At 50.9% G+C, this 27,864-nt stretch overlaps 1 protein-coding gene across 1 annotated transcript in view; it reads left to right on the top strand.

Annotated features, from left to right (window-relative positions):
* The window catches only part of RSPO4 (R-spondin 4), a 35,057-nt gene extending 7,762 nt beyond the window's left edge, over positions 1-27,295 (top strand). The window contains exons 2-5 of the mRNA XM_055425318.2: positions 18,423-18,611; positions 19,436-19,576; positions 22,652-22,837; positions 25,662-27,295. Of these exons, the coding sequence (XP_055281293.2) occupies positions 18,423-18,611; positions 19,436-19,576; positions 22,652-22,837; positions 25,662-25,765 (620 nt within the window). The 3' untranslated portion in view covers positions 25,766-27,295. The remainder of the gene's footprint in view (positions 1-18,422; positions 18,612-19,435; positions 19,577-22,651; positions 22,838-25,661) is intronic.
* Positions 27,296-27,864: the final 569 nt, after the last annotated feature.

Raw genomic sequence — 27,864 nt, 5'->3', positions numbered from 1 at the left:
TGGGTTGCCATGCCCTCCTCCAGGGGATCTTCCCAACCTAGGGATGGAACCCATGTCTCTTACATCTCCTGCATTATAGGTGGATTCTTTACCGCTGAGCCACCAGGGAAGTCCCCTCATGGTTTTAGTCCCCTAAAAACATTTATTTGTTTCTTTAAAGGTACTTAATTTTCACTGCAACAAAGGTTTAGAAAGTCTCTTTTTTATTTCGTTTTACGGTTATTTCCTCTATGCCAGCTGTTACCTGTATTGTTTTATTTACCAATGTCAGGCACTATGCATATAAACTGACTGCTGCTGCTAAGTCACTTCAGTCGTGTCCGACTCTGTGTGACCCGATAGATGGAAGCCCACCAGGCTCCCCCGTCCCTGGGATTCTCCAGGCAAGAACACTGGAGTGGGTTGCCATTTCCTTCTCCAATGTGTGAAAGTGAAAAGAGAAAGTGAAGTCGCTCAGTCGTGTCCGACCCCTAGCGACCCCACGGACTGCAGCCTACCAGGCTCCTCCATCCATGGGATTTTCTAGGCAAGAGTACTGGAGTGGCTTGCCATTGCCTTCTCCGATAAACTGACTAAATTCTCCTAATAAACCTGTGATGTGGGTACTATTATTGTCCCCATTTTACATGAGAAAAGTTAGGCACAGAGGGGTTGAGTGACTTTACCTAGGTCACACAGCCAAATTAAAATCCTTCCTAGTCCCAGAGCCCAGATTCTAATTACCAAGCTCGGTTGCCTCCCAGCCTTATTTAGTCCTTGCAGCAAGCTGGAAAGGGATGTTATTATCCACACTTCACAGACGAGGAGACTGAATTAAGAGAGAAAGGAGCATTAGTTAAAGAATGTGAAACTGCCATTTTTATAGGCTGAAAAAAGCCAAATATTAGTGATTTCATATGTTCCAGTCTACTAGCTTGGCAAGTAAGTTTGGCAAAGCCAGGATTTAAACCCAGATGATTGTTTCCAAAGTTTGGGTCCATAGCCACCCTGCCTGGCCTTCTCCCAGTACATCCAGATAATAGCCCAAGAGGTGGTTGGATCCTGTTGTTCTACAGTGGCCTTCCAAGCATAGAGAGGGCTATCAACTTGCCAGGGTCACCCAGCCAGAATGGGGAGAGGTTGGAATGTGCCCCCCACTCCAGGTCTCCCTGGCTGGAGCCTCCTTGTCTCAGCTCTGTGCAGCCGTCAGCACCACCCAGGACACACACACACCCTCGGCTCCACCCTGGGGATTCCTCCAGGGTCCCACAGTGCATGGTCTGGTTCCCATTGCATGGTTGAAGCTCCCTTATCTTGGGCACTGCTGCCTTAGGCCAGGCCACCCCTGCCTGCCCTGGGATGATTTCTTATAATGTCGCGTGATTCACAGGGCCCCTGCTCTGTGGCCCTTGGTGGGGGCCTCTCTGGGTCATTGTGGATGGGGGGGTTCTGTTTCGGGGGTTTCTGTTTCACTAGCTCAGAAGAAAGGCATGCCCAAGCCGGGGGGACCCAGACCGCGTAGGGAAACCACTCCCTTTCGCCAGAAGCCTCCACTTTCCCTGCAGACCAACTGCGGTGCCCACATCCGCAGGGTGGGGACACCCAGAAAGGAATGTCACAACTGCTCTTCTGCAGCCTGCTCTGCTGTTGGCAGGCAGGCATGGCTGTCTCCAGCATGTCCCAGATGAGCGGTGGGAGGTCGACTGACGCACGAAGGCCACGGGCTCTGCTGCTCACCAGCTGAGTGATGTTGGGCAGGTCACCTCTCCCTTCTACGCCTCTGGTTACTAATTTGCAAGATGGGGCACAAAAGGCACCCACGGCACGTAGTGAGTGCCCAGTTGGTGACTGTGAAGAGTGTCTAGTGCCAGGCAGGGAGTGCGGGATTTGGGCTCTGACAGGCTGGGCTCAGCTCCCAGCTCTGCTACTGCCATGTTCATGTGAAGATATTTCATAACTGAATCTCAGTGTTGTCTGTCAGTACCATGGTGACAATAGTAGCATCTACATCATAGGATTGTCCTGAAGATCAAAACTGTGCATGTAACCCACCTGGGACACAGTAGGTGCTAATAAATGGTGATACCAGTCATGCGTCATAGGAAACTTGGCTTGCTCTAGTGTCCAGGACGTTCCAGCCTAACGTCAGACATGGCCCTGCCTGGGTTTGAAAGTCCTTGGGCAGACCTAACTCTTCAAAAGAAAGTTATTTGGGGAAGCCCAGATTCAGAGGTTAGGGAGGTCCTGAGTGCTGTGTGTCTGTAGCACGGTGATTCACCCTCTCTGAACCTCTGTTCGCTCCTCTATGAAGGGGGACCTCAGAGAACAGCAGTGAAGATAGAAGTGTATGTGTGTGTGTTGCTTGCACATTATAAATGTATAATTGATGTGATGAGGCCTGACATCCTGCCCTCTGCCCACAGCAGCTGGAAAAACGCAGTCAGATGCTGCCTTTCAGACATACTTTTCCTTCCTCCTCCCCTCTTGCCTGCTTCTGGCAGACATGTGAGTCCAACAGACTTAATTCATAGCACATTATCAGCTTCAGTCAAGCTGATAATGTTCTTATTTTATATTATCTTATTTTTTCCTTATTTTCTAAATGGTGGTGCTTAGTCACTCAAGTCGTGTCCAACTCTTTGTGACTCCATGAACATTAGCCCACCAGGCTCCTCTGTCCATGGGATTCTCCAGGCAAGAATACTGGAGTGGGTTGCCATTTCCTTCTCCATTTTAAATGGTTACAAATTGTCAATGTTTAATTTTGCTCTTAACATTTACTTCACTTATTTTAAAATTTTCATTTTACTTAAGCATCTTGTTTTTATTAATTTTAATATATTTCATTAGTTTATTTTTATTGAAGTATAGTTGATTTACAGTGTGTTGTTAGTTTCAGGTATATAGCAAAGTGATTCAGCTATGTGTATATATATATATATTTTTCAGATTCTTTTCCCTTATGGGCCATTACAAAGTACTAAGTATAGGTCCCTGTGCTATCCAGTAGATCTTTGTTGGTTGTCTGTTTTATATATAGTGCCTTAGCACTTTATAATTTATTGTCTTTGTTCTGGCCATCATCTTGTGGGTAAAAAGCTAATAAACTGTGTTATTTGCATATCTAATTTGCTTATCATATCTCCTTAGATTAGTGAATTTAGGCACTTATAAATAAATACTTCATATGAACTCCTTTTAAGTGTCTTTTGTGGATTTGTTCAGCTTGTCTAAAAAATGATTTTATTAGGGTTGTATCAAATGTTAATCTTTCTCCCAAGAAATGTCAAACTCAGATGAACAAACGTGGTAAGAATTTCATATGATGAACATTTTTGCAGAAACAGTCTGATGCATTCTAAATAGTTGTTACTATCAAATGAAATTGCCCTCAAATTTTCTTGGAAGGGGTTAATGCAATTTATTTAAATTTACAAATGTATTTTTATTCTTACATTTTATTTTTCTAAGCTTTTTGTTTTTGTCTTTTACTTTTAAAATGCCTTTTTATTTTAAATTTTTATTAATTTAAATTATGTTTTATTTTAAATCTTTTAATTTTACTTTTTGGGTTGCTAATTTCTTCTAAAATAATGTTATTGTGTTTTTATTTGCCCACTTTTTTATTGGGTTTCCTGAATGTTCTTCATCAGTTTATAGGTATGTGTGTGCTCAGTCAGTCAGTCGTGTCTGACTCTGTGACCCCATGGACTGTACTCCAACAGGCTCATCTATCCATGGAATTTTCCAGGCAAGAATACTGGAGTGAGTTGCCATTTCCTACTCCAGGGGATCTGCCTGACCTAGGGATCGAACCCATGTCTTCTGCATCTCCTGCATTGGCAAAACAAATTCTTTACCAGTGCGCCATCTGGGAAGCCATCAGTTTATAAAACTTCCTTGTATTACCTACATATTAATTTCCTGTTGGTTTTCACATGGAAGATATTTTCTTTAATTTGTTATCTCAGCTGCTAACTTTGTATATCCTTTGGAGAATAGACGTTGTTACTTATAATACAGTTCAAGAAAAGGTTTGAAGGTTTTTTGGTAGGAGTGGAGTTTTTCTACCTTATGGTATGGGCTGTTTGATCTTACAAAATGTCCTCATAAGAAGGTCTCATGAGAAGGGTGTGAGTTCCCAATTCTCTGTCTTTTGAGCAGATCACCCTTCCTTGACAAGGAAGCAATTCTTCCTTGACAAGTGTTTTCAGTCCTGATGCAGCAGCCCTAGGGCCTTCCCTGAGGATACTCCTGGAACTAGCAAATGCAGGTGACTCTTCTCTGTCCACCTTCATTCCTGGTTGTCCCTGGGTCACTGCATTTCAGCCGGCACATGTCTGTTAAACCGTTGCTGTCAGCCAGACTGTGTCCTTGAGGGCCCCAGATTGATGAAGGTGGCAGGCCAACAGAGTGACTAGGAGAGGTGTCAGCTGGATACACCGGCCCCGGGTCAGGGGGAGTTGGCTTGATGTTTTCCCCACGAGTAAAGCGTCTCACCAATGGCTAACATTCTTCAGGGCTGCTTTCTCTGGATGGTTTCAATTCGTGGACCATCTTATTCTCTTGCATCAATAATCCTCCCTCCAGCCCCCTCCCTGTTAAAGGAAAAAGAAAGAAACTGGCACTCAGGACATTTTTGAGTAATGCAAACTTGAAGATTGAAGGCCCGCTAAGGGCTCCCTCTGCAGTGCCAGTGGTTTCAGGCTTAAGACCACTGAGTCGTTCCTGCAGCCTCTTCTCTCCTCCTCCTGCCTGACCCTGCACCACACAGCTCCGGGCCCCCCTCTGTGGGCCTTGGGCTCTGGGATGTGTGACTTTCAAAGGCATTTTTCTGCCTTTGAAGAGCCACCAGGCGTGAGGTAGCAGGAAGGGGCCAACAGGCCATCAGGGAGGTGCAGCTCCCAGCAGTTAAGAGCTAGGGCTCTGGTTTGCATCCCACTTGACTCTTTGCTGTGAGTACTTGGGTCAACCACTTTACCTTTCTAAGCCTCAGTTTTCAGTCTGTGAAAAATGGGTAAATATAGCCCAGCTTTGCAAGGCTGTGATGGGTTTGCAGTGATTTAACAGAAGGACCTGATGGCACAGGGTCCTGCATGCTGTAGATATTCACCAGGTATCGGCCTGCCTCTGCCCCTCTGCAGGCCTGGTCCTTCAGAGGGTCTATAGGAGCTCGTAGAGATCAGCGTCTCTGGCTGTGGCTGTTTGTCTTGGTTCTAGCTGTTAGTACTGCCTTTAAATGGATAAGAAGGATTACAATCCCCATTTTGCAGATGAGAAAACTGAGACCAGCTATCAGTGGGTGTGGAATTTCCAGGCCCTGCTAGCTTAGGTTCCTCCAACTGACTGGGTTTTGGTGTGGTGGAGACAGTACCCCAGGACCATGAGAGGTTTCCTAGGCAAAGCCCCACGTATACTGTGCCTCTGTCATCTTCTTCCGTTCAGCTCCTCCCTGCTGGCATCATACCATTTTTGAGCACCTACTGTGTGCCAGGTGATTTACGTGCATTAATTACCCATAATCTCAGGAGATAGGACCCGTTTTACAGAAGAGGAAAGTAAGATCCAGATAGGTGAGGCCACATGCCCAGGTTTCCACAGCCCCCATCCGTCTGGGTTGGAAGCCAGGCTGGGGCTCTGAAGCCAGAGCTCTTATTCACCATGCCAGGAATTGCTGAGCTGAACCCAGGGCAGCAATGAGGATAAAGCTGACTCCCATTTGGTGAGTCCTTGGCATATGAACCGGGCACGCCGCCAGGTGCTCTGTAGGTTATTACCTCCCTTCATCCTCCAGACAACCCTTTGATAGCATCATTTTCATTTTGCAGCTGAGATGTGAGGCTCAGAGAAGTGAGAAGTTCCTCCACCAGGGTCAAGGTTGCAGAGCTGGGATTCAAACTCAGATGTATATGGCCTGGACTCCTGCCTGCCTCACGCTGCCTCCATTCATCTCCTTCCTGAGCTGGGCAGTTGGTCTGGGGGCCTGGGCAGGCAGACGCCTGTTCTGTTTTTCTCACCTTCGAGAATGACCTGGGGAGCCATCCAGACAGGGCCTCAGGTTTCAGCCCAGCTTGGAGGTGGCGGGTGTACATCAGGTATAGGGAGCAATTGAAGAGCAAGATGTGAGTGAGACCTTGTCTGTGAAGAGGCCACGGCAGGTCATGGAAGCACTACCCGAGCCAATGATGTGAAGGAGCAGAAGGGATTCAGGCACCTCTGGAGAAGGCTGCAGGCTAGATGCCATCATGGGATTCTCAGATCAGGTCTCTTTAGAGCTGAGGACAGGGAGCTGATGGCAGCTCACACCAGCTACCTGCTGCACCATGAACTAGACTGCTTACCTTTTAATTCTCATAATTACCCTTGAGCAAGACTTGTCCATCTGCTGCTCACAGCCAGTAGCCCGGCCCAGAACCCCCCAGATGACCACAGGCTTCCAGCTGGGGCTCCCAGCTCCCACTGATGCCCCTTCCCATCCATTCTGCTCAGCCCCAAAGGGACCTCTTGAGATGCAGACTCTTGTTGGCCTGCATCCGGCAGGGTCTCCCCATCTTGCTTCCAGGAAAGCCCAGATCTAGCCTCTTCCGAGCCCAGCGCCTCGCTCTGGGCTGATCTGCCTTTCCGACAGTCTCTGTGTTCTGGCCCCACTGCCGTCTTCCATGCTAAGGCCCTGGACCTTTGTACCTCTGGTTCCTCTGCCAGGACACGTTCCTTGTGCGTCTCAGCGCGTCCTGTCTTGTGGCCAGAGCCTCCTCTCCTCTGCTCACTGTTCCCTTTCATTCGCTGTCACTATCTCAGATGACCCCTCCCTCTCCTTTAGGGTGCAGACTCCATGAGGAGGAGGGCTGTCTTGTCCTCTGATGGATGCCCAGTATCTACAACACTTCTTGGCTCGTAGTAGGTCCTTGATATATATTTGTGGGAGGAACAGGCTTTCCAGTGAGTGGATGATTGCCTCTAGCTTATAGTGAACAAACAGGTCCAATAACAGGCCCAAGGAATGAAGTATGGAACTGGGATCTAAAGGCAGGTTTCTTGGCTTCCCTAGTGGCTCAGATGGTAAAGAATCTACCTGCATTGCGGGAGACCTGGGTTTGATCCCTGGGTCAGGAAGATTCCCTGGGGAAGGAAATGGGTACCCACTCCAGTATTCTTGCCTGGAGAATTCCATGGACCGAGGAGCCTTGGCGGACTACAGTCCATGGGGTGGCAAAGAGTCTGACATGACTTGAGCAACTGACACTTTCACTTTTCCTTTCCCATAAAATAAGAAGTGATAACAGCACCTGCCTTCTTGCTTCTTAAAATGAGGTCTGGAATACAGCACCATCAGCATCCCTGGGGAGCTTTGTGGAGAAGCAGACTCTCAGGCCTCACCTCAGACCTTTAACATCAACATCTGCATTTGAACCCAAGAGCCCTGGGCACTTTGTATGCTCATTAGTTTGGGAAGCCCTGGCTGACCTCACAGAGTGGTTTTTTAAAGTCACAGGAGTTCATACACATATGACACCAGGTGAACCACCGTAAAATCGAGGGGTGGAAATGGGTACCACTGTTTTAAATAAGCAGCCCCAGGTGATCCTTTTTTTTTTAATTTTCAATAAGCATAATAAATATCTTCAAAGAGATGGGCTATTTGGTAGTAACTGATGAAATAACTGCTTCCCAGGTAGCTCAAGAGTAAAGAACCCACCTGCAATGCAGGAGACACAAGAGGTGTGGGTTCAATCCCTGGGCCAGGAAGATTCCCCGAAGAAGGAAATGGCAACCCACTCCAGCATTCCTGCCTGGAGAACTCCATGGACAGAGGAACCTGGTGGCTACAGTCCATCAGTTCAGTTCAGTTCAGTCACTCAGTCGTGTCCGACTCTCCGCGACCCCATGAACCACAGCACGCCAGGCCTCTCTGTCCATCACCAACTCCCGGAGTTCACTCAAACTCATGTCCACAGAGTCGGTGATGCCATCCAGCCAGCTCATTCTCCGTCGTCCCCTTCTCCTCCCGCCCCCAACCTTTCCCAGCATCAGAGTCTTTTCCAGTGAGTCAACTCGTCGCATGAGGTGGCCAAAGTATTGCAGTTTCAGCTTTAGCATCAGTCCCTCCAATGAACATCCAGGATTGATCTCCCCAAGAATGGACTGGTTGGATCTCCTTGCAGTATAAGGGACTCTCAAGAGTCTTATCCAACACCACAGTTCAAAAGCATCGATTCTTCGGCAATCAGCTTTCTTCACAGTCCAACTCTCACATCCATACATGACCACGGGAAAAACCATTGCCTTGACTAGACGGACCTTGGTTGGCAAAGTAATGTCTCTGCTTTTTAATATACTATCTAGGTTGGTCATAACTTTCCTTACAAGGAGCAAGCGTCTTTTAATTTCATGGCTGCAATCAGCATCTGCAGTGATTTTGGAGCCCAAAAAAAATAAAGTCTGACACTGTTCCCACTGTTTTTCCATCTATTTCCCATGAAGTGATGGGACCAGATGCCATGATCTTTGTTTTCTGAATGTTGAGCTTCAAGCCAACCTTTTCACTCTCCTCTTTCACTTTCATCAAGAGGCTTTTGAGTTCCTCTTCACTTTCTGCCATAAGGGTGGTGTCATCTGCATATCTGAGGTTATTGATATTTCTCCCAGCAATCTTGATTCCAGCTTGTGCTTCTTCCAGCCCAGCATTCCTCATGATGTACTCTGCATATAAGTTAAATAAGCAAGGTGACAATATACAACCTTGACGTACACCTTTTCCTATTTGGAACCAGTCTGTTGTTCCATGTCCAGTTCTAACTGTTGCTTCCTGACCTGCATACAGGTTTCTCAAGAGGCAGGTCAGGTGGTCTGGGATTCCCATCTCTTTCAGAATGTTCCACAGTTTATTGTGATCGACACAGTCAAAGGCTTTGGCATAGTCAATGAAGCAGAAATAGATGTTTTTCTGAAACTCTCTTGCTGCAGTCCATAGGGGGTCACAAAGAGTCGGACGTGACTGAGCGACTGAGCACACGTGCAGTAAAATGAGCAGTTATTTTTAAAAGACTAATTGGAGATACAGGGTCTAACAGGAAAATGCGTACAGCCCCAGGGGGTTCTGATGTGGATTTGATTCTAAGGCTCACCACTGGCTGGGAAACGGCAGATGTGGGTGTGAGCCCTGGCTCCACTACCACCCTCCGTCTCCCCACCTCCCCAGCCGGTGGAAACCAATGTCTGAGAAGGAGTCAAGCAGGAGCTGGGTCAAGGTACTTCCCCACTCCTCCAAGTCCAGGTGGTGGCAAGAGAATCACTCAGAGAGAGCCTGGAGGGGACCTGAAGGACCGGGAAACGGTCATTGGGTCCCCTGATTGAACACATAGGTACTGATCTGCTCCATGTCATGGAGATAAGGGGAGATGAGCACAGGATGAAGGGAAATTGAAAAAGATGCAGAAGGGCGGGTCAGCCCTGGGACAACCTCTACTGCCATTGTCTGGCTAATTAGGCTTCCCTGGTGGCTCAGAGGTTAACGCGTCTGCTTCCAATGTGGGAGACCCGGGTTCGATCCCTGGGTCGGGAAGGTCCCTTGGAGAAGGAAATGGTAACCCACTCCAGTATTCTTGCCTGGAGAATCCCATGGATGGAGAAGCCTGGTAGGCTACAGTCCACGGGGTCGCAAAGAGTCGGACACGACTGAGCGACTGAACAGATCAAGGTCAAATGAACATTGAAGGAGACTAGCCTTAGCACAGCACAGGAAACCTAGCAAGGCCTTAGCAAGGGGACCTGTTACTCTGTGTGGAGGATTAAAGGAGGCATTGGGATACACTGGCAGTGGGAAGGCAGTGTGGCCTTGAGGTGAAGCCTTCAGGTTCTTCAGTCACACTGCCTGTGTCGGACTATCCAGTCAGATACCTCGTAGTAAGTCACTTACCTCTTAGTAAGTGACCTCGAGCAAGCAGCAGCATTGCCCTGGACCTCAGTTTCCTCTTTGCTGAAGTGGATACGATCATTGTACCTAATGAACCATGTGGCATCTCTACATAGAGGGGGTAGCAGCTATAAAAAAGGATGAGGCAGTGATGTGCAGCATTTGACAGGATACTTTAAGTGAGCAAAGCAAGGTGCTGTAGAGTCTGTGCAAGGCACTGTGGTTAACCCTTGCCCTCTTGGAGCTCACCTTCCAGGGCTGGGAAAGAGATAACAAAAACTCAAACCAACCCCTCACATATCAGATGGAGGTAAGTGACAGAGAAGGACAAAGCAGGGTGAGACAGGGATGTGCGATGGGTGTGACTTCAGGGGAGGTGGTCAGGGAGGTCTCACGGGGAAGGACATTCCAGTAGAGACCCCAAGGGGGTGAGCCCTGTGGATGAATGTGGGGAGGGCATTCCAGGCAGAGGGAAGGCAAGCGAGTGCAAAGGCCCTGAGTTGGGAGTGGTCTTGGCATGTCTGAGGGACAGCAAGGATGAGGCCAGCAGGGCAAGTGGCGATTGGGAGGGAATGTAATTGGTGTTGGTGTAGACTGATTTCTGACAGATTGTATATGGGATAGGACACAAGGAGAAGAGGCAGGATGACTCCAAGATGTTTGACCACAAGTGGAGTAGCCATTGACCCACATGGACAGGAGGGGCAGTTTCGGGGGGCAGAGGGAGGAAAAGTATTACAAGTTTCCATTTTGGATGTGTGCCTATTATTAATATATTCTGAGGGTTCTACCCGTTAAACCTTTGGTGTCATGTATTGACACTGTAGCAAGGATTTGCTCTCTGCTTCTTGCCCAAGCTCCCTCCCTGCCACCAACTTATATACAGTGAGCCCCCTAGATACAAACAAGTTCTGTTCTCAGAGTGCATTCTTAAGTCCAATTTGTCTGTAATTCCAACAAAGTTAGCCAAGGTACCCAACATAATTGGCTATATAATACTGTACTATAATAGGTTTATTATCCCTTTCACACAGATAATACATAAAAACAAACTCATACAAAAAAACCGTTTTTAATCTTCCAGCATAGTACCTTGAACAGCACAATAGTACAGTGCTGCCTCTGGCACACAGGGGCTGCATCAGGTGAAGAGGCAAGAAGGGTTCCTGACTGGAGGAGGGAGAGGAGCTGGGAGACGGTGGAGCTGAAGGGTTGTCAGCCATAGGAGATGGGGGCAAGCTGCACTTTCACTCACGCCTGACGTTGAAGGCACAGGTTCTGGTTCCTTGCTGGATTCAACCCTCTTGAAAAATGGATCCAGTGACATCTGGATAGTAGCTTTTGCTCTCATCACAGATGACACGCCTGAATCGCCTTCTGAACGGCTGCTGCAAACTTCATGGACCTTTCTACGTTAAGGTCCTGTTTCTCAAAAGCGAACAGTCTTCTCAGATAAAGAACACCCCCTTGCCGTCTCCTGCATTGTGAGCCTCCTCGGCTCTTCAGTTACTTCTTCTTCCCCTTGTCTCTCTTCATCCTTTCTCTGAACACACTGGCGTATTTGAAAGTTCACAGCCTGAAGGTTCCTATGTAGGGGATCTCCTGTACTGTCATAAACTCACCTTTCTTAGGAAACCTTTCTTCTGACACAAACCAGTCCTGCTCCAGTTCCCACATCTGCCTCTCCAGAAAACTATCCCTGATGAACTGCAGTCTGAACCCAACTCCTGGCTGCCTGGGTCCCTCATTTAGCTCTGAGCTCTTCTGGGCAGACATCATCAGCTTTCTTGGCAATGTATGAACCAAGTTCCCCCAACTAGACTGCAGGCTCCCTGAGAACAGCTTTTGAGAACTTTTATTAAGCCATCATTCATTCATTCATTTAAGAAATAGCAGGTACCTGCAGTATGCAAGACTGGAAATTTGAAGGAGAATGAACCCCCAGCTCTCAAGGGAGCCCCTTGGGGTGCTTCCCATGCACGTCCCATCAATCAAGAGCTAAAACTGTGCTCATTTATCTGCCATGAGCTGTGCTAAGTACTTGGCATGGATGAGCTCACAAGTGCTGAGAGGTGGTTGCTACGATTGTCCATATTTTGCAAAAGAGGAGACTCAGGTTCAGAATAGTGAAGTCATTTGCCTAAGATCACACAGCCAGAAAATGGGCATTTGTCATGCTGAAAGCTGAGACAGTGTCTCCACATTCCCCCGCCCCCAGCCTCTCTAATCAGGAGTCATCACTAGGGCCCATGCCTTGCTGGGGATGGTGAAATCTGCTCCCAAGGCAGGAATGTGCCCGGGGGTCCTCTGAGCCAGCCTCCAGTGGCAAAGACTGCCTCCCATATGTGGCGATCTGAGCAGGCAGATGGGAGCCCAGATGTTGTTTATTTCCTCTGGTCATCGGTGACATGCATCTTCCACTGCCAGGCGGGGATAGGAGAATGCACCGTCCAGCACTCTCTGTGTGTGGGCCCCCCCACACACACATGGTTCTGGGTCATTCTCAAGGGCCTGGCCCTCCTCAGGTTGCCCTGCCTTGGGATAGGGGATGGTGGTCTTTCTTTCTTCTTCTCCATCCTCCTCTCCCCCAGGGAGTCCTTCAGGACAGCTGTGTTAAATCCTGTAGTCCACCATGACACACACTGTTCTCATGCAAGACACACTTCCCTGGGCACACCCCAAATGTGAAGAAACTCTACCTCAAAAATGTTGACATCAAATTAAAAGTTCTGCGCTGATTGCCAAAGCAAGTCTGAGATCACAAACACCAACGGAGGCATGGCGGTGGTGATAGCAACGTTACTAAGACCCTCATTAACTGGCAGGCCTGCTCAGGTCCTCAGGGTTCTCTCAGGTTGGTCAGTGTGATCCCTATTTTACAGGTGGGACAATTGAAGCACAGGGCAGCTAAGGCACTAGTTCAAGGGGATGTGAACAAGGATAAGGGGTGGAGCTGCTTGAACTCAAGCAGTGTGGCTCTTAACCCTGCTCCTCTTTAAAGTAGGAACCTGTCCTGTTCAGTCGCTCAGTCGTGTCCGACTCTTTGCGACCCCGTGGACTGTAGCCTACCAGGCTTCTCCATCCATGGGATTCTCCAGGCAAGAATACTGGAGTGGGTTACCATTTCCTTCTCCAGGGGATCTTCCCGACCCAGGGATCGAACCCGGGTCTCCCGCATTGGAGGCAGACGCATTAACCTCTGAGCCACCAGGGAACCTGTTAGCAGTGTAGATTCTCAAGCCCTACCCAGACTTCAGTTCAGTTCAGTTCAGTCGCTCAGTCGTGTCCGACTCTCCGCGACCCCATGAACCACAGCACGCCAGGCCTCCCTGTCCATCACCAACTCCCGGAGTACACTCAAACTCATGTCCACAGAGTCGGTGATGCCATCCAGCCATCTCATTCTCTGTCGTCCCCTTCTCCTCCCGCCCCCAACCTTTCCCAGCATCAGAGTCTTTTCCAGTGAGTCAACTCGTCGCATGAGGTGGCCAAAGTATTGCAGTTTCAGCTTTAGCATCAGTCCCTCCAATGAACATCCAGGATTGATCTCCTTTAGAATGGACTGGTTGGATCTCCTTGCAGTACAAGGGACTCTCAAGAGTCTACCCAGACTTACTGTATCAGCAACTGAGGGGAAGGCTCAGCAATCAGTGATTTAACCAGCCCTCCAGGTGAATTTGATGCATGCCCAAGTTTGGGAACCTCTACTCTTCATTGCCTTCTAATATGAATGAATGAAGCAGCTGTAAGATACATGGATGATAATATATGGCGGTTGACCTTTGCCCTCAGCATCAGGGATAATAACAGGGAGTGGTGGGGGACCTTGGCAAACCACAGAGCATAGGCCCCGTCTGTGGAATTCCAGCCAAGCATTGCCCTGCGGGAATGCAGGCCCGGTGTGTGGGCAAGTATTCATAACTTTTCCAGCTTCTTATGTGAAATCTGATTTAACTGTTAGCGAATTAGTTTTTTGTGTGTGTGTTTTTTAAGTATAGCTGAAGTTCTTGGCTTGGGTATTGAGGATTTGTCAATTTCAGGCTCACTGTGGGCTGCCAAGGAGATGGGCCTGCCTGAGAGACCAGGTAATTTTCAGGATCCTAGATGTCGCCCTGTGCCTTTTAAACCCCCAAGGAAAGATGGGCAGGAGGCATGATAATGCAGAAATGACTCTGAATCCACTCAGATCCCTAAATGAAAAAAATATAGTGATCACTTGCAAACACTGAACCATTGACTCCCATCAAAACAAGGGGCTTGCAGTCATTCTCAGGATGTGGGTGACCCTCAGATTGGGAACCCTCGTTTCAAAGAACACAGGTCATTCCCTGATCCCAACAGAAAGAATAAACTGCCCTCCACCCGAGACCAAAGCTGCCTCCTCTGTCTCTGCCCTGAGCCCTTCACCATCCCAAGGGTGAAAGGCTCTATGCTAAGACTTTTCCATGTATTATACCGTCTGCTTTCATCACATCTGCAAGTTAAGTACCACCCCCTTTCACAGCTAGAATGACTGAGGCCCAGAGAGTTGAAGTACTTCTCCCATGATCACTGCCACATTTCATAACCATTGAGTCCCTAGCACTGGACCTCACAGACAGTAGAGGCTCACTAGCTATCTGTTGAATGAATGGTTGGGTGGATGAATGGATTACTGAAACTTGGTCTAATGCACGTGCTCAGAGTTGTTATAAGTCTGCATCCCTTAGTAAACTACCAACCCCGCTGTGATAAAAAGTCTACTGTCATTCTCCATAAGATGGACATCCAAATCTCAACTTATCCCCTGGAGGCTTGAGGAAAAACAAAGTGACTCTGATGTCATTCCAAGTCCCTCTGGATGCTGGAGCAACACGAGATCATCTTTTCGGGGCCATTGGTACTTTGACTGCAGGAGGATGGTCTTGATGAGGGGAAATATTTACTAAGAGAAGTCAAATGGGGTGTCATCCCCTGTGATGCCCCAAGAAAACTCAGGGAGGTTGTAATCAGAGCTCAGATACTGATACTTCAATAAGAAATGTGCCTCAGAGGGGAGAGAGGGCAGCAATGAAGGACAGCATCTAGTCGAGGTACAGAAGGAGCCAGAGGTTTTCAAAGCATGTGCCCTAGAACCCCAGGGCCCCTTAGTGTGCCATGTGGTCAGGCTGAGTGGGCAGAGCTTCAGGCCCTCAGCTTTGCTAAAGCTGAGCTGCTTCACCATGACCTGTTGGGCTCCACTTACCTGGTGACCTACGTCGTTCTGATTGTAATTTGACGTAAGGAGAGCAACCTCACGTTAACTAGTGACTTTCTTTGGGACTATGGAGTGAGCCAAGACTTTGGGGACTAGGAATTGGACTTAGAAGATGCTCAGAAACTCTGACCATCTGGGCCCCATGAAGTTTTATTTCCTCTCTCTCTCTCTCTCTGCGTCTGATTTATTTCTCTCTCTCTCTCTGTGCTTCTGTGTAGTCAGGAGTCTTTGTCTGCAAGACACAGAAAACCATACTCAAAATGGTTTTAGAAGAGAAGGAGACGTTATGGACCCTCCCAGGAGTAGATCAGATGCACAGGCGATCTCTTGTGTGGCCTCCGTTCTTGGGGCCCTCTCCCCTCATGCACTGTCCACCAACTCTGATCTACATCTTCTCAAATCAAAGAGTGTAAATACACACACACACAATCCTAAGACTAGCTTCTGTTGAAACATATGCCTGTGTCTGGACCAGTCACTGCAGTCAAGGGGACCTGATGCTGATTGCTCAAGCCCACGTTAGATGCATCTGGACAAAGATGGTACCACATGAACCTCAAAGTCAGAAATGGGGCCTTTGCTAGAAAAGAGTGCTAGTACCCAGCAAAGCTTCTCACACTTGTATACTGGAATAGGCCACCCTGCCCTCCTGCAAATATCCTTAGGTTAAGGGGCCATCCTAAACCATGGTCTGTCTGCCCACAGTCAAAATTCTCTAGAGAGATGGTCTAATGGTCCCAGCCTGGATGACCTGTCAGGCCTTGGTACAGCCTGTCCGTCACTGGCTAGGGGACAGGGTCAAGCTGTACAAGCATAGTTGCCAGGTCTGGTTCTCAGGGAAAGGAGATTGTGAGCAAGAAAAGACACACACAAAAGGCCAATTATGTCTATTTTGGTTTTGTTTAAATGTACATTCCTGGGCCTAGAGGCTTTACAAGCCTCCCTAGAGATTCTTACGCATAGTCAAGTTGAGGAGCCATCAAGTCTGGTTCTAGAGCAACATTGTACAAACTCTAGTTGTCATCACTTATTATTCATAAAATTAGCACTCAAGTCTCTACATCTGTAACCATGGGGAAATGGGAGGAACAGCATTGCCCTTTCTAATGAGTTCTAGAGATGTGATGAAAGCCGGAGTGAGGCCATCAGATTCAAGTCAGGGGTGTCATTACAACAGCAAGGCACTAGAGGGCACCCTACCAACAGCTGGGATCAAGGATGCAGCAAGAGACAGAGCCAACAGCTCTTCAAAGACCTGGTGATGAACGATGGTAGTTGAGATCCATCACCTGTCCATACACATGCAAGCATGCACACACACTGGCACCCTCCCAGGTCAGGGGCGAGTCCTTGTTGGGTTGTTTTTTCTGCAGCATGTTGAAATCTCACTCTACAAATACTGCAATAGCTCTAATTGGAATTTCTTTGCTATTTGGCTGCCTGACCTTGGGGAAGCCTCCACCTTCTCTGGCCTCTGGGTCCCCAGTGAAGCTGCAGGGGTTGGGCTGCTTGATCCCTAAACCCTTCCGAGAGACAACAGTTAGTAAGATTTTCGCTTTGTCACCATCTGCGTTGCTATTACAGTCACTTTTGTGGGCTGCAACCCTCCCAACCAGGCTGTAAGGTCCCAGAACAGCAGGGCCACATGTTGTTCATGCCTGCAGCCCCAGGCTTTGCCTGACACAGAGGAGGCCCTGAGCAAATGCGCCGAGTGGCAGTGTGGTGCTGACTGACATGGGTCCCTGCACCACTGATTCTGGGGGATGCTGGGTGTGTCATTTCACCTCTTCGAGCCTCTGTTTCTTCAGTTGCAAAATGGGTAGCACCACCACCCATGCCTGTATCAGGCCGAGTCTCCGACCACAAACTCAGTTTTCAGAAAATACCCTTCTGTTTCTCTGTCATTGAACATAATTTCTAATCTGAGTCCTATTCTGCCAGCTGGCAGAGATCACCACAAGCCAATAGAGGGTTTCTTTGCCCTTTGTTGGTGAGGTCACATCTCAGGGCCAGTGGGCTTACATAGTGCCAAGATAGTTTATTAAACAAGCTGAACTTGGTGAGGTATAAACAGGTAAGTTTCGTGTTTCCCTAATCTCTGCCTCTTTGAAGTTGCCTGGCGCTTTCCTGTCCCTTAATGACACCTGGTTACTTTCTGACTCTCCCCAGCTCCCACCTACCCGCAGTGGTCCACCCGACTGCCTCTTGCTGGGGAGCCTGCTAGAAACCAGCCTTCTTAGGTGAGGCTTCTTGAGCCTGACTCCTCCTGGGGAGACTTGCCACTGAGAACCCCTCACGCTGGCCATAAAGGATGTGCAGTTTCTTCTGTTGCCTCCCCCATCAGCCTGGCCCTTCCCTCTCTGGTCTCTTTTCTGTGCTCAAAGTGGTACTGGAAGGAGCAGACCTGTGGGGCTGCCACACAAGCTAACATCCAACCGGGGTGTGAGGTGCTGGTCACCCCCTTTATGCAGGCAACAGTCTCTGTGAGGGGTACCCTTGCATCTCCTCTCACTTGGTTTGGGGGTTTGGGAAGTGAGGGGAAGCCACAGCAACCCCTTCTTCCCCAAGTTGACAGCTCCTAACTCTCCTGAGTCCTCCTGTCTTGGTGTCAGCATGATCAGAGGTGGTCGGATGGCAGAGACTCCCTGTAAGCCCAGGAGGAGCTTTCTTTGTAGGGTATTTCTCACTTTTTTCTCTCCAGCTTTGGTTGCCACTTCTGGAACAAAAAGTTCCTTCCCTTTACTTGCTGTACTTGAGGATGCTGGGAGCCCTTGATAATGGCATCAGTGAGGAATGAAGTATTGTTCAGAAAGGCAGCAGGGAAACGAGGGTCTTCTCCCACCCCCTCATGCATGTGCACCACAAACACACTCAAAAATACACACTATATTAGTGAAGATTAAATATGTCAGCGAGTGACCGAACTTTTAATCTTATTTCTCCAACATCTTTAACACATGGTCTATACCTCATGATCCAAAATAGATGCTTGTGCTCCAGCCCTCGTGTTCACATTCCACCCAACAGGAAGGATCAGGGGATGACAAAGGGCATGCCCTGCCCTTTAAGCTTTCTAGAAGTTGCATACACACTGCTTTACCTTATAACCTACTAGCCAGGTTTTGGTCACATGACCAAAGTCACATGATCTAGTTGCATTGGAAGTGCAGTCATTTGGATGGCCACATGCTCAATTACTGTTCTATCCCAATGAGACAGTCTGAGCTGCTGACACATGTGGTTTCACTCTCTCTCTCTCCCTTTCCCCACCCTCCACTCTGGTCTGGCTGGCAGTGGGCACTGGTCTGGGGGGCAACTGCACAGGCTGTGTTATCTGCTCAGAGGAGAATGGCTGCTCGACCTGCCAGCAGAGGCTCTTCCTGTTCATCCGCCGGGAAGGTATCCGCCAGTACGGCAAGTGTGTGCACGACTGTCCCGCTGGCTACTTCGGCGTCCGCGGCCAGGAAGTCAACAGGTGCAAAAGTATGTGGCCCCTCCCTTATCCTATGCTAGCACTGCGCTCCTGCGCACTCCTGGTCGACATCCCACCTCTCACCTAACACAGCTGCCCCTGGGGAAGTCGTGTATGCCTGAGCCCAGACTCAGATATATGCTTGCTTTCAGGCTGGCTCTGAAGCCCTAAGCAAGCCAGTGTCCTCTCTGAGCTCAACACTAACAGGGCAGGGAACTTCCACCTCTACACTGGTTTGGTCTGTGGCCTTTGGCGTGCTACTCACTCTCCCTGGGCCTAGCTCAATGCGAAAAGGAGTCCTAACTCCTAACTTTGGTTTTCACTGTGAGCTGGGCAAATCATGACCATCTTTGAGCTTTGGTGGAAGTGGAGTAGGGAGTCTTCGCTCCCAGCCCAGATTCACTGTGTGACTTCAGGCAAGGTATTTGCTCTCTCTGAGCCTCAGCCCAAATGATAAAGAGAATCAAAATAACCATGTTACCTTGGACATGACACCTGCCCCCACTGAGCCTCAGTTCAAATGGGAAAAGGAGTTCTGGAATGCAGCCCTGTCTGTGGACAAGTCTGGGCTTCGAATGAAATGTTAGTCACTCAATCGTGTCCGACTCTTTGTGACTCCATGGGCTGTAGTCCACCAGGTTCCTCTGTCCACAGAATTTTCCAGGCAAGAAAACTGGAGTGGGTTGCCATTCCCTTCTCCAGAGACACACTGAATCCGGACCCCAGTACTACAGAGCTTGGGTCACTCAGAGACCCTCCCCAGTCCTGGGCAGTCCCAGAGGGTCCCCTCCCCAGGCAGCTCCCCTCACCAGGGCTGGTCCTGGCTGTATTACAGAATGCGGAGCCACCTGTGAAAGCTGCTTCAGCCAGGACTTCTGCATCCAGTGCAAGAGGCGGTTTTACCTGTACAAGGGAAAGTGTCTGCCCACCTGCCCGCCAGGCACCACGGCCCAGCAGAGCACACGGGAGTGCCAGGGTGAGTGGGGGCATCCTCGCCCTGCCCTGTCCCCTCCCTCCTTGGAGCAGGGGCTGGTGAGGGGTGTCAGGAGACCTGGAAGAAACCGTAGCAGAATGTCACGTGATGATGGGAAACCCAACGCCATGTCAGGGACACACAGGAACCCTTCAATACACCAGACCCATCATAGGCACCATTGTGATGATTACTATTACTGCCAACATCTACATCATTATTATTGCCAAAGGCGGCTGCAGAGCACAGAAGAAGAGCATTGGTTTTGGAGTAAGACCTGGGTTCAAGTGCTATCTCAAAAATCACCCATTAGTGACCTTGAGCAAGTCAGTTAAGCTCTCTGTCCTTCAGTTTCTCCCAATGTTAAAAAAAATTACAATAGAACATAAAACCTACTTCATGGGAGAGGGTTGTTGTAAGGGGTAAATTAATTAATACACTTTAAAGTACTTAATACAGTAGCTGGCCCAGTAAGTGCTCAATATATGTCATCATTATTACCTGTTATATTAGTTGTCATGACTGCTCTGTTTCCCCCCTACTCCTTTTCAGATTCCTGTGTGAGCACCGCTTCTGTGATCTGTCCTTTTATGAGGCTCTTCTCCAGCGTTCTCACCTGAGTCACATCTCTCTGCCCACACAGTCTCTCTGGGCTCATGTTCACGGTCATTCCAAACACCAATGGCTCCTAACTCGCTCTCCTCAGCTTCATTTTCTCACGGGCGGCAGACTCACACCCTCACCTGCCCTGTGGGTGCCTTCTTCCCTCCCTGCCCACCCCCTGCCTGGTGCTTCCTCTGGGCTTCCTCCATCAATGGCCTCCTCCACCCCTCACAGGATGGCCATCCTGGAAGCATGGGCATCACTGTGGACTCCTGCCTGTCATCCTACATCCAATCCAATCTCGTTCACCCACTCTGGAAATATTTGCTAGAGCATCTTCTATGCTCTAGGCACTTTCCAAGTTGCTGAGGACATATTAGTGAACAAAACAGACACAGTTTCTGCCCTTGTAGACATGATATTTTACAGGGGAGACAGAAGACACACAAGAATAAATACAGATGTTAGGTGGTAAAAAAACTTTGGGGGAAATGAAGCAGAATAAAGCTCCCGAACTTGCCCCAGCCTTCCTTTCCCTTTTTCCCCATCCTACACCCATACATCCCTTTCTCTCCCCACCCTCTGCCCATTGCTAGGATCTTGGCCACAGCCTCTTGTCCATATGCCTGCCTCCAGTCTCTCTGTCTGCAGCCCACGCTGTCTCTCATTCCAGAAGCCAGAGCGATGATCTGAGAATGACAATCCGATCAGGTTTCTCTTCTGCTCAAGGCCCCTCAGTGGCTCCCATTGTTCCCCAGGCTGTGGGCAGTGTGGTCCCCATCTGCCACCTCTCCCACCCTATCAGGTTTTTCCTCCCCCATTTGAGTCTCTGCTCCAGCTTCCCCATGGAGGGCAGAGTCATCCGGGGATTTCGCTTGGGGTATTTCAACTATGGGCTTTTCTGGTGGCTCGTTATGATAAAGAATCTGCCTGCAATGCAGGAGACCTGGGTTCGATCCCAGGGTCAAGAAGATCCCCTGGAGCAGGGAACGGCAAACCACTCCAGTATCCTTGCCTGGAGAATCCCATGGACAGAGGAGCCTGGTGGGCTACAGTCATGGGGTCAACAAAGAGACACAACTGAGCGATTTAACACTTTTACTTCTTTCAACTGGAGCACTTGTCCTTTCTGCGCCTCCCTGAATCTGGCTGACCTCCCCGTGCCCACTTCAAGACTCAAATCAGGAGTCTCCTCCTCCAGGAAGCCCACCAGGTGGCTCAGGATGGGGCCATCTCCTGCTGCTGCCGGTGCTTCCCCATGTCTGTACAAGCGCCCTGCCCTGCCAGCCCCACTGCTGTAGACGGTGAGCTCTGGGAGGCAGACCCGGGGCTGTCCCTTCCCCGCCTCAGCTCGGCACCCCACACAGCAGGTGGCACATGGCAGGTGCTCAGTCTGCTTGCCAGCTGAGTGCATCTGTGAAGGACCGTGGTTCCTGGAGACCGGGTCACTGGGCCCCACTGGGCCGTCAGCACTCGCTGCTCTGCTGTGCACACGCCTCTTTCCCCAGCTGCTGTTCAGGCGCTCAGTCGTGTCCGACTCTTCTGACCCCGTGGACTGCAGCACGCCAGGCTCCCCTGTCCTTCACCATCTCCTGGAGCCTGCTCAAAGTCTGTCCATTGAGTCAGCGAGGCCATCCAGCCATCTCTTCTGTCGCCCCCTTCTCCTCCTGCCCTCCCTCTTTCCCAGCAGCCAGGTCTTTTCCAATGAGTCGGCTCTTTGCATAAGATGGCCAAAGAATTGGAGCTTCAGCTTACCCTTTACCTGCTCTAGGCCTCCGTGTCCTAATCTGCGAAGTGGAGGTATTAAGGGCTGCCCTGTTCTCTGACTACCTTTCCAGGACTCTTAAAAGAACCAAATGTGAAAGAATACTATATATTATATATTCATATATTTTTAAAAAAATCACTCCCTACCTTTTCTGTCCGTGACCTCGTCTTTCCCCACAACAGCACAGCATAACTCCCACCTCCTAAAGCTTATCAGAGGCACAGGATCAGGTTCAGAAACCAGGTCTTCCAGCCAGCCTTACAGCCTGCCTCCTGTCCCTCCCATCGTGAACCTTCACTCTGCCCCTCACTACAGCATCCTCGTGCCCCACACAGGATGGCCAGGCCTCCAGGACTGTGCCGACCTACCTGGGATGCACTTCTTACCGCTGCCACCTGATAAGTCTGGTCTTCCTCTGGCTCCTGTGTCACCTCCTCAGGGAAGCCTTCCCCTTTAAAGCCACCCAGTCGGTCACTCAGGCTTCTGGCCCGCAGTGGGCTGTGTTTACATTAGTACCGCTGTCATCCCAGGATCTCCTAAGTAGCTGTTTAAACGTTCCCCCTTGGCCTCTTAATGATAGCCTGGGACTCTAACACATGGAGATGATGTCTTCAGGGAGCTGAACCCATCAGACCCTGCACTTGATCTGAGGGACACTTACTGTCAACTGACCCCATCTGTCTGTCTGTCTCCCCCTCCCCTCCCAGAGGAGTGTGAGCTGAGCCCCTGGGGCAGCTGGAGCCCTTGTACACACAACGGGAAGACCTGTGGCTCGGCCTGGGGCCTGGAGACCCGCGTGCGGGAGGCTGGCCAGCCCGGGCGGGAGGAGGCAGCCACCTGCCAGGTGCTGTCTGAGTCAAGGAAATGCCCCATCCGGAGGCCCTGCCCAGGAGGTGAGCACCAGGGTGGGCATGGTGGGCAATAGGCAGGGCGTAGTGACCACGGGACCCAGACCCCACAAAGTGTCCCTGTAGGGCTGCCTGAGGGCTTCGCTAATGGCTCAAATGGTAAAGAACCGCCTGGGATGCAGGAGACCTGGGTTCAATCCCTGGGTTGGGAAGACCACCTGAAGGAAGGCATGGCAGCCCATTCTAGTATTCTTGCCTGGAGAATCCCCATGGACAGAGGAGCCTGGTGAGCTACAGTCCATGGGGTCACAAAGAGTCGAAGGCAACTGAGTGACTCAGGACAGCACAGCACAGCACAAGGCTGCCCGAAGGCCCCCACTAGCCACACCGTCCTGTGCGTTGAGCATTGCCCTCCCCAGTGTCCACCTGCCAGGGGCAGCCTCAGACCCCTTGGGAAGATCAAGCTTGTCTAGCAGGGGTTTGAGACCCCTTCAGACTGATACCTCCTATAATAAAGGAGTTGGGACACCCCCTTGACACTCTGAAAACAAAGTCATGGATAACGTGGCCCATATGGACTGGACATTAAAAAAATATATATCAGTATAGTACCTAACTGGGCTTCCCAGGTGGCACTAGTGGTAAAGAACATGCCTGCCAATGCAGGAAATATTAGAGATGAGAGTTTGATCCCTGGATCAGGAAGATCCCCTGGAGAGGGCTTGGCAACCCACTCCAGTATTCTTGCCTGGAGAATCCCACGGACAGAGGAGCCTGGTGGGCTATGATCCATAGGGTCACAAAGAGTCGGGCATGACTGAAGGGACTTAGCAGGCACCTACACATAGTGCCTAATTAAGGAGAAGCAAATTTCATTATGGCCGTGCTCGGGTCCAGTACACCAGAGAGTACTGACTGAAGGAACATCACACTGAAGGTGGTAGCCGTCCACAGTCAGGGCCTCAGGCACCACCACGTTGCCATCAGAGACCCAGTTTCCCAAATGGCGACCAGTTCTCTGTAAAGTCCAACAGAGCCGTCTCACCTCCTCACTGACAGCACACTGGTGGCCCTAGAATAGTCAGCAACGGGACAAGTGTTCCACAGCACTTGGCATTCATTCACACACGAGACAGAGTTTGGCTCTGAGCGAGCGGATTCCTCACTACATGAAGCTAGCTAGGGCAGCCGTTAGGGAACTGGATGGGATGAGCCTTCTTCCGGGGGGACTGTCCCACACATGGTGGGCAGCTGGGGACAGGGAATGAGTTTGAGATGGGACCAGAGAAACGAAGAGACCCCCAGACCTGAGGAAGCACCCAGAAGCTCCTGTAGAAGAGTGTGGGGCCAGTGATGCAAGAAGATGGCCTGGATGTGCAGACACTTTTAAACCAGAAATTTAGGGCTGTCCTTGGTCCCACCAGACTCCCTGATAGCTCAGTTGGTAAAGAATCAGCCTGCAATGTAGGAGACCCCAGTTCAATTCCTGGGTCGGGAAGATCCGCAGGAGAAGGGATAGTATTCTTGGGCTTCCCTGGTGGCTCAGCTGGTAAAGAAACCACCTGCAATGCAGGAGAGCTGGGTTCAATCCCTCAGTTGGGAAGATCCCCTGGAGAAGGGAAAGGCTACCCACTCCAGTATTCTGGCCTGGAGAATTCCATGGACTGTATAGTCCATGGGGTCACAAAGAGGTGGACACAATTGAGCAGCTTTCACTTTTTTGCTCCCACCCATGCCTCTGTCTTCTTGCTTATTGATAATCGCTCACAACAGGAAGAGTATTCCAGGCAGAGGGCACAGCCAGTGTGAAGGTGTAGCAGTGGCATGAACCTGCCAGTGACCAGGATGATGTGAGCAAGGGCGGGGGTTGGGGGACAGGCCACGGAGGTGACGTGGTCTTTTGCTCCAGGTGAGCTGGGAGTCACTCAAAAGTAACGCCCACAACTCCAGCTTAGGCTGTGCCTCTGAGTAAGCGAGGGCCCTCCTGGGCCTCAGTTGCCTCACCTGAGAAATGGGACTTGATTGTGTATTTGTGTTAGACCCTCACCCCAACTCCGTGGGGAGCTGGGGGCACAGCGGGGTCAGGATTCCCCGGCAGGTCTAGGGTTTGCATCCACTCCCCACAGTGGGAGAGCCAGTGGGTACAGACCCCAATGACAGCATCATATGGGGCATCCGGGCTGCCCTTGCCTCCTGGATATCCTGGAGATGAGATACACTGGGCACCTGGAGCCATAGCTGGCAACAGCGGGAGCATCAGCCAAGTGCTGCTGTCACTGCTGTTTGAGGGCAGAGCTGGGCCAGGAGCTAAGTGGGGAGGTTGGTGCTCAGACCCCGGTGAAAGGTGTTGAGTCTCCAGCAAAGAGCCGGGTAAACCTCGCAGTGAGGGCACTTGGGCCCCTGTTCCCCCACCCCCTGGCCCCTGTTCCCCCACCCCCCGGCCCCTCCTCCGGCCCTGGAAGCCACCTTGCTGCTGCTGCTAAGTCGCTTCAGTCGTGTCCGACTCTGTGCGACCCCATAGACAGCAGCCCACCAGGCTCCCCCGTCCCTGGGATTCTCCAGGCAAGAACACTGGAGTGGGTTGCCATTTCCTTCTTCATAGCTCTGGACAAAGGGGGCCCCACATGGACCTCGAGGCCTAATGAGGCAGATGCCCAGCATGGGTGGTGCCCCGCAAGTCAGTGCCCTCTTCAGCCCCTAAGAAACTGAGAGTGTCCGGTTTAGGGGACGTGATGCTGCCGTCCTAACTCCCAAAAGGGTTGGCTGTCAGGTCAGCACCCCCGTGTCATTCTGAGCCTGCTGCAGGGTGGGGTGGGGGGCTCGTCTGTCCGGATGGCCTCAGCAACGCCACTCTGTGCTCTTGTTGCAGAGAGAAACCCCAGTCGGAAGAAGGGCCAGAGAGAGCGGCGCCTGCGCAAGGACCGGAAGCTGGACGGCAGGCGTGCCGGGAGGCCCCGGCCAGCGCCCACCTAGGCGCCCAGCCCGCAGCCAGGGCGGCGGCGCTGCAAGAGTTCCCTCTCGCCCCTTCACTCGAGCTGTTCCGCGTCCTCTCCCTTCCCTGTTCTTTCCTCACTCACATCTCCTTTTTCTCCTCCATTTCCTACATTTCTGCCACCTCGCTTTTCCCCTCCTTCTGACCTTCCTTTCTCCTTTTTCTTCCTTTCCTTTCATCTTTTCCTTTCCTCCTGTTTTTCTTCACTGTGTCCCCCGCACCACACACACACTAAGACAGAAACCAGCTCCTGTGCACCCCACCCCCCAACTCCTCACTCTCCATTCCTCCTTGAAGAAAGCGCACCTCTTTTTCTAGGTCTTTCCCTGACCCTCCTCAGCCCCATTGCAGAGAAGGTGTTTCTAAGAGCGGGGCCCAGGCCACAGCCCAGGCAGGCTTGTTGAGTCCTGAGAGCCGCACTTCCACTCCAGAGGAGACTCTGGAACCCAGGGCTGTGGGTGCCTCCAGCTCTAGCCAATCCCAAGAGGCATCTCCACAGCCCGCAGCTTCCCTGGGAAGCCCCTGGAAGAGGCTCCGCAGGCTTCCGGATACCCCTGCTGGCCATGGAGGAGCCGTGACGGGGCCTCTGGCTGGACAGCCAGCCTTGTGCCGAGTCCACCCTTCTGGAAGCTGCCTGCTGCTTCCATCAGCGCTCCCTCAGCACCCTCCCTCTCAAGGTGCCCTGGACCTTGCTTCCGAGCCCCTGGTCACCTATGTCCTGCATCCCAGCTCATCCCAGAAGAGGCCATGCAGGCTGAAAGGAACTTCGAGATTCTCCAGGCCACTCCGTCCTCACAGCTCCTCCAGCGTGTTGTACCTCTGGGGAGACTGAGGCCGAGAAGGGACTTGTCCAAGGTCACCTAGGGATCCCATGGGCTGTGGCTTCCACTTGCTCACCTGCTCAGCACACCCACAGCTGTGAGAAGCAGCCTTAGGAGCCCTGGGGAGGTGGGGAGGAAGTTGTCGGGTCAGGAGTAAGGGAGGATTCCCCTCCTCACCCACCTCACCCCTGACACCCCAGCCTGTGGCACCCCCCCAACCACCAGCCGAGGCCATACACCAGCAGGAAGAGGCATCTCCTCACTGCCTGTCGTTCCACCATCAAGTGCCTCCCTTTTCCTTTGCTCTCCTAACTCCCCAGAAAGTGGTGCTTCCTGCATTAGCATTGCCAGCAGCTAAGAACAAGGAGAGCATGAGACCCCAGGGCCCCAGGGTGGCCTGGGAATGGGGGTGTCAGCGGGCCAGAGGAGAGGCTGAAGGTGATAAAGAAGGACAACCCTTCCCAGAGACAGTGCCCACCCTCGGGCTCCCCTCCACCTGGCACAGGCAGATCCCCTGTCACTGCCTCCAACAGACTCTGGGGGCCCTGTCCCCCAAGGCCTCACTCTTTGTCTCCCTGAGGTCAGCGAGAGCCCCTCGCCTGGCCAGACCACTAGCTTCTCTTCTGCAAAAGTCTGTGCCTCTGAAATGCTCTGTTGTTGTTTTAAGTTCCTACTTTTTTTTTTTTAATAAAGGGAAAAGAAACTCACAGATGCTTCTTGGGCATCAAGAGGTGTTGCAAAATCATGATCCTGATGAGTGTGGAGTAATCAAACCTAAACCATGTGGGGTGGTTTTCTCTGGAATGCCCGGGGACCAGAGGACCAGGGTGTGCAAGGGACTGGGTGGGGAATGGGCCCTCAGCCCCTCCGGGCCTCTCACAAGAAGGGGGCTCAGCCAGAAGCAGACGAGAGCTATGCTCCCCTACTCCTGTACCTCTCAGCCCCAAGATCACAGGAGAGGCCCCAGGAACCTATCTGTGCCCTGTATGACATGTCTAGAGGGTCAGGGACACCTAGGAGGTGTGGCAGTTCCACAGAGCCGTCTAAACTCCCTGGGCTGCTATTGGCAGTGGGGCAATTAGCACTGGGAGGCACAGGTCCAAGTCTCAGCTTGTCACCAGCAATCAGTGGGGTCAAGGCCAAATCATTTCCTCATTCTGGGCCTCAATGCCCCCTTTTGATGGATGAAGAGGAGGCATAACTGGGTTAAATCCATTGCCTAACGTTGGGGAGGGGTCTTCCCAGGTGGCTCAGTGGTA

This window comes from Moschus berezovskii, chromosome 15 (genome assembly GCF_049115385.1).
Source record: "Moschus berezovskii isolate FMDL1 chromosome 15, NW_MosBer_1.0, whole genome shotgun sequence".
Classification (NCBI taxonomy): Eukaryota; Metazoa; Chordata; class Mammalia; order Artiodactyla; family Moschidae; genus Moschus; species Moschus berezovskii.
This window is presented reverse-complemented; position numbering and strand designations above follow the sequence as displayed.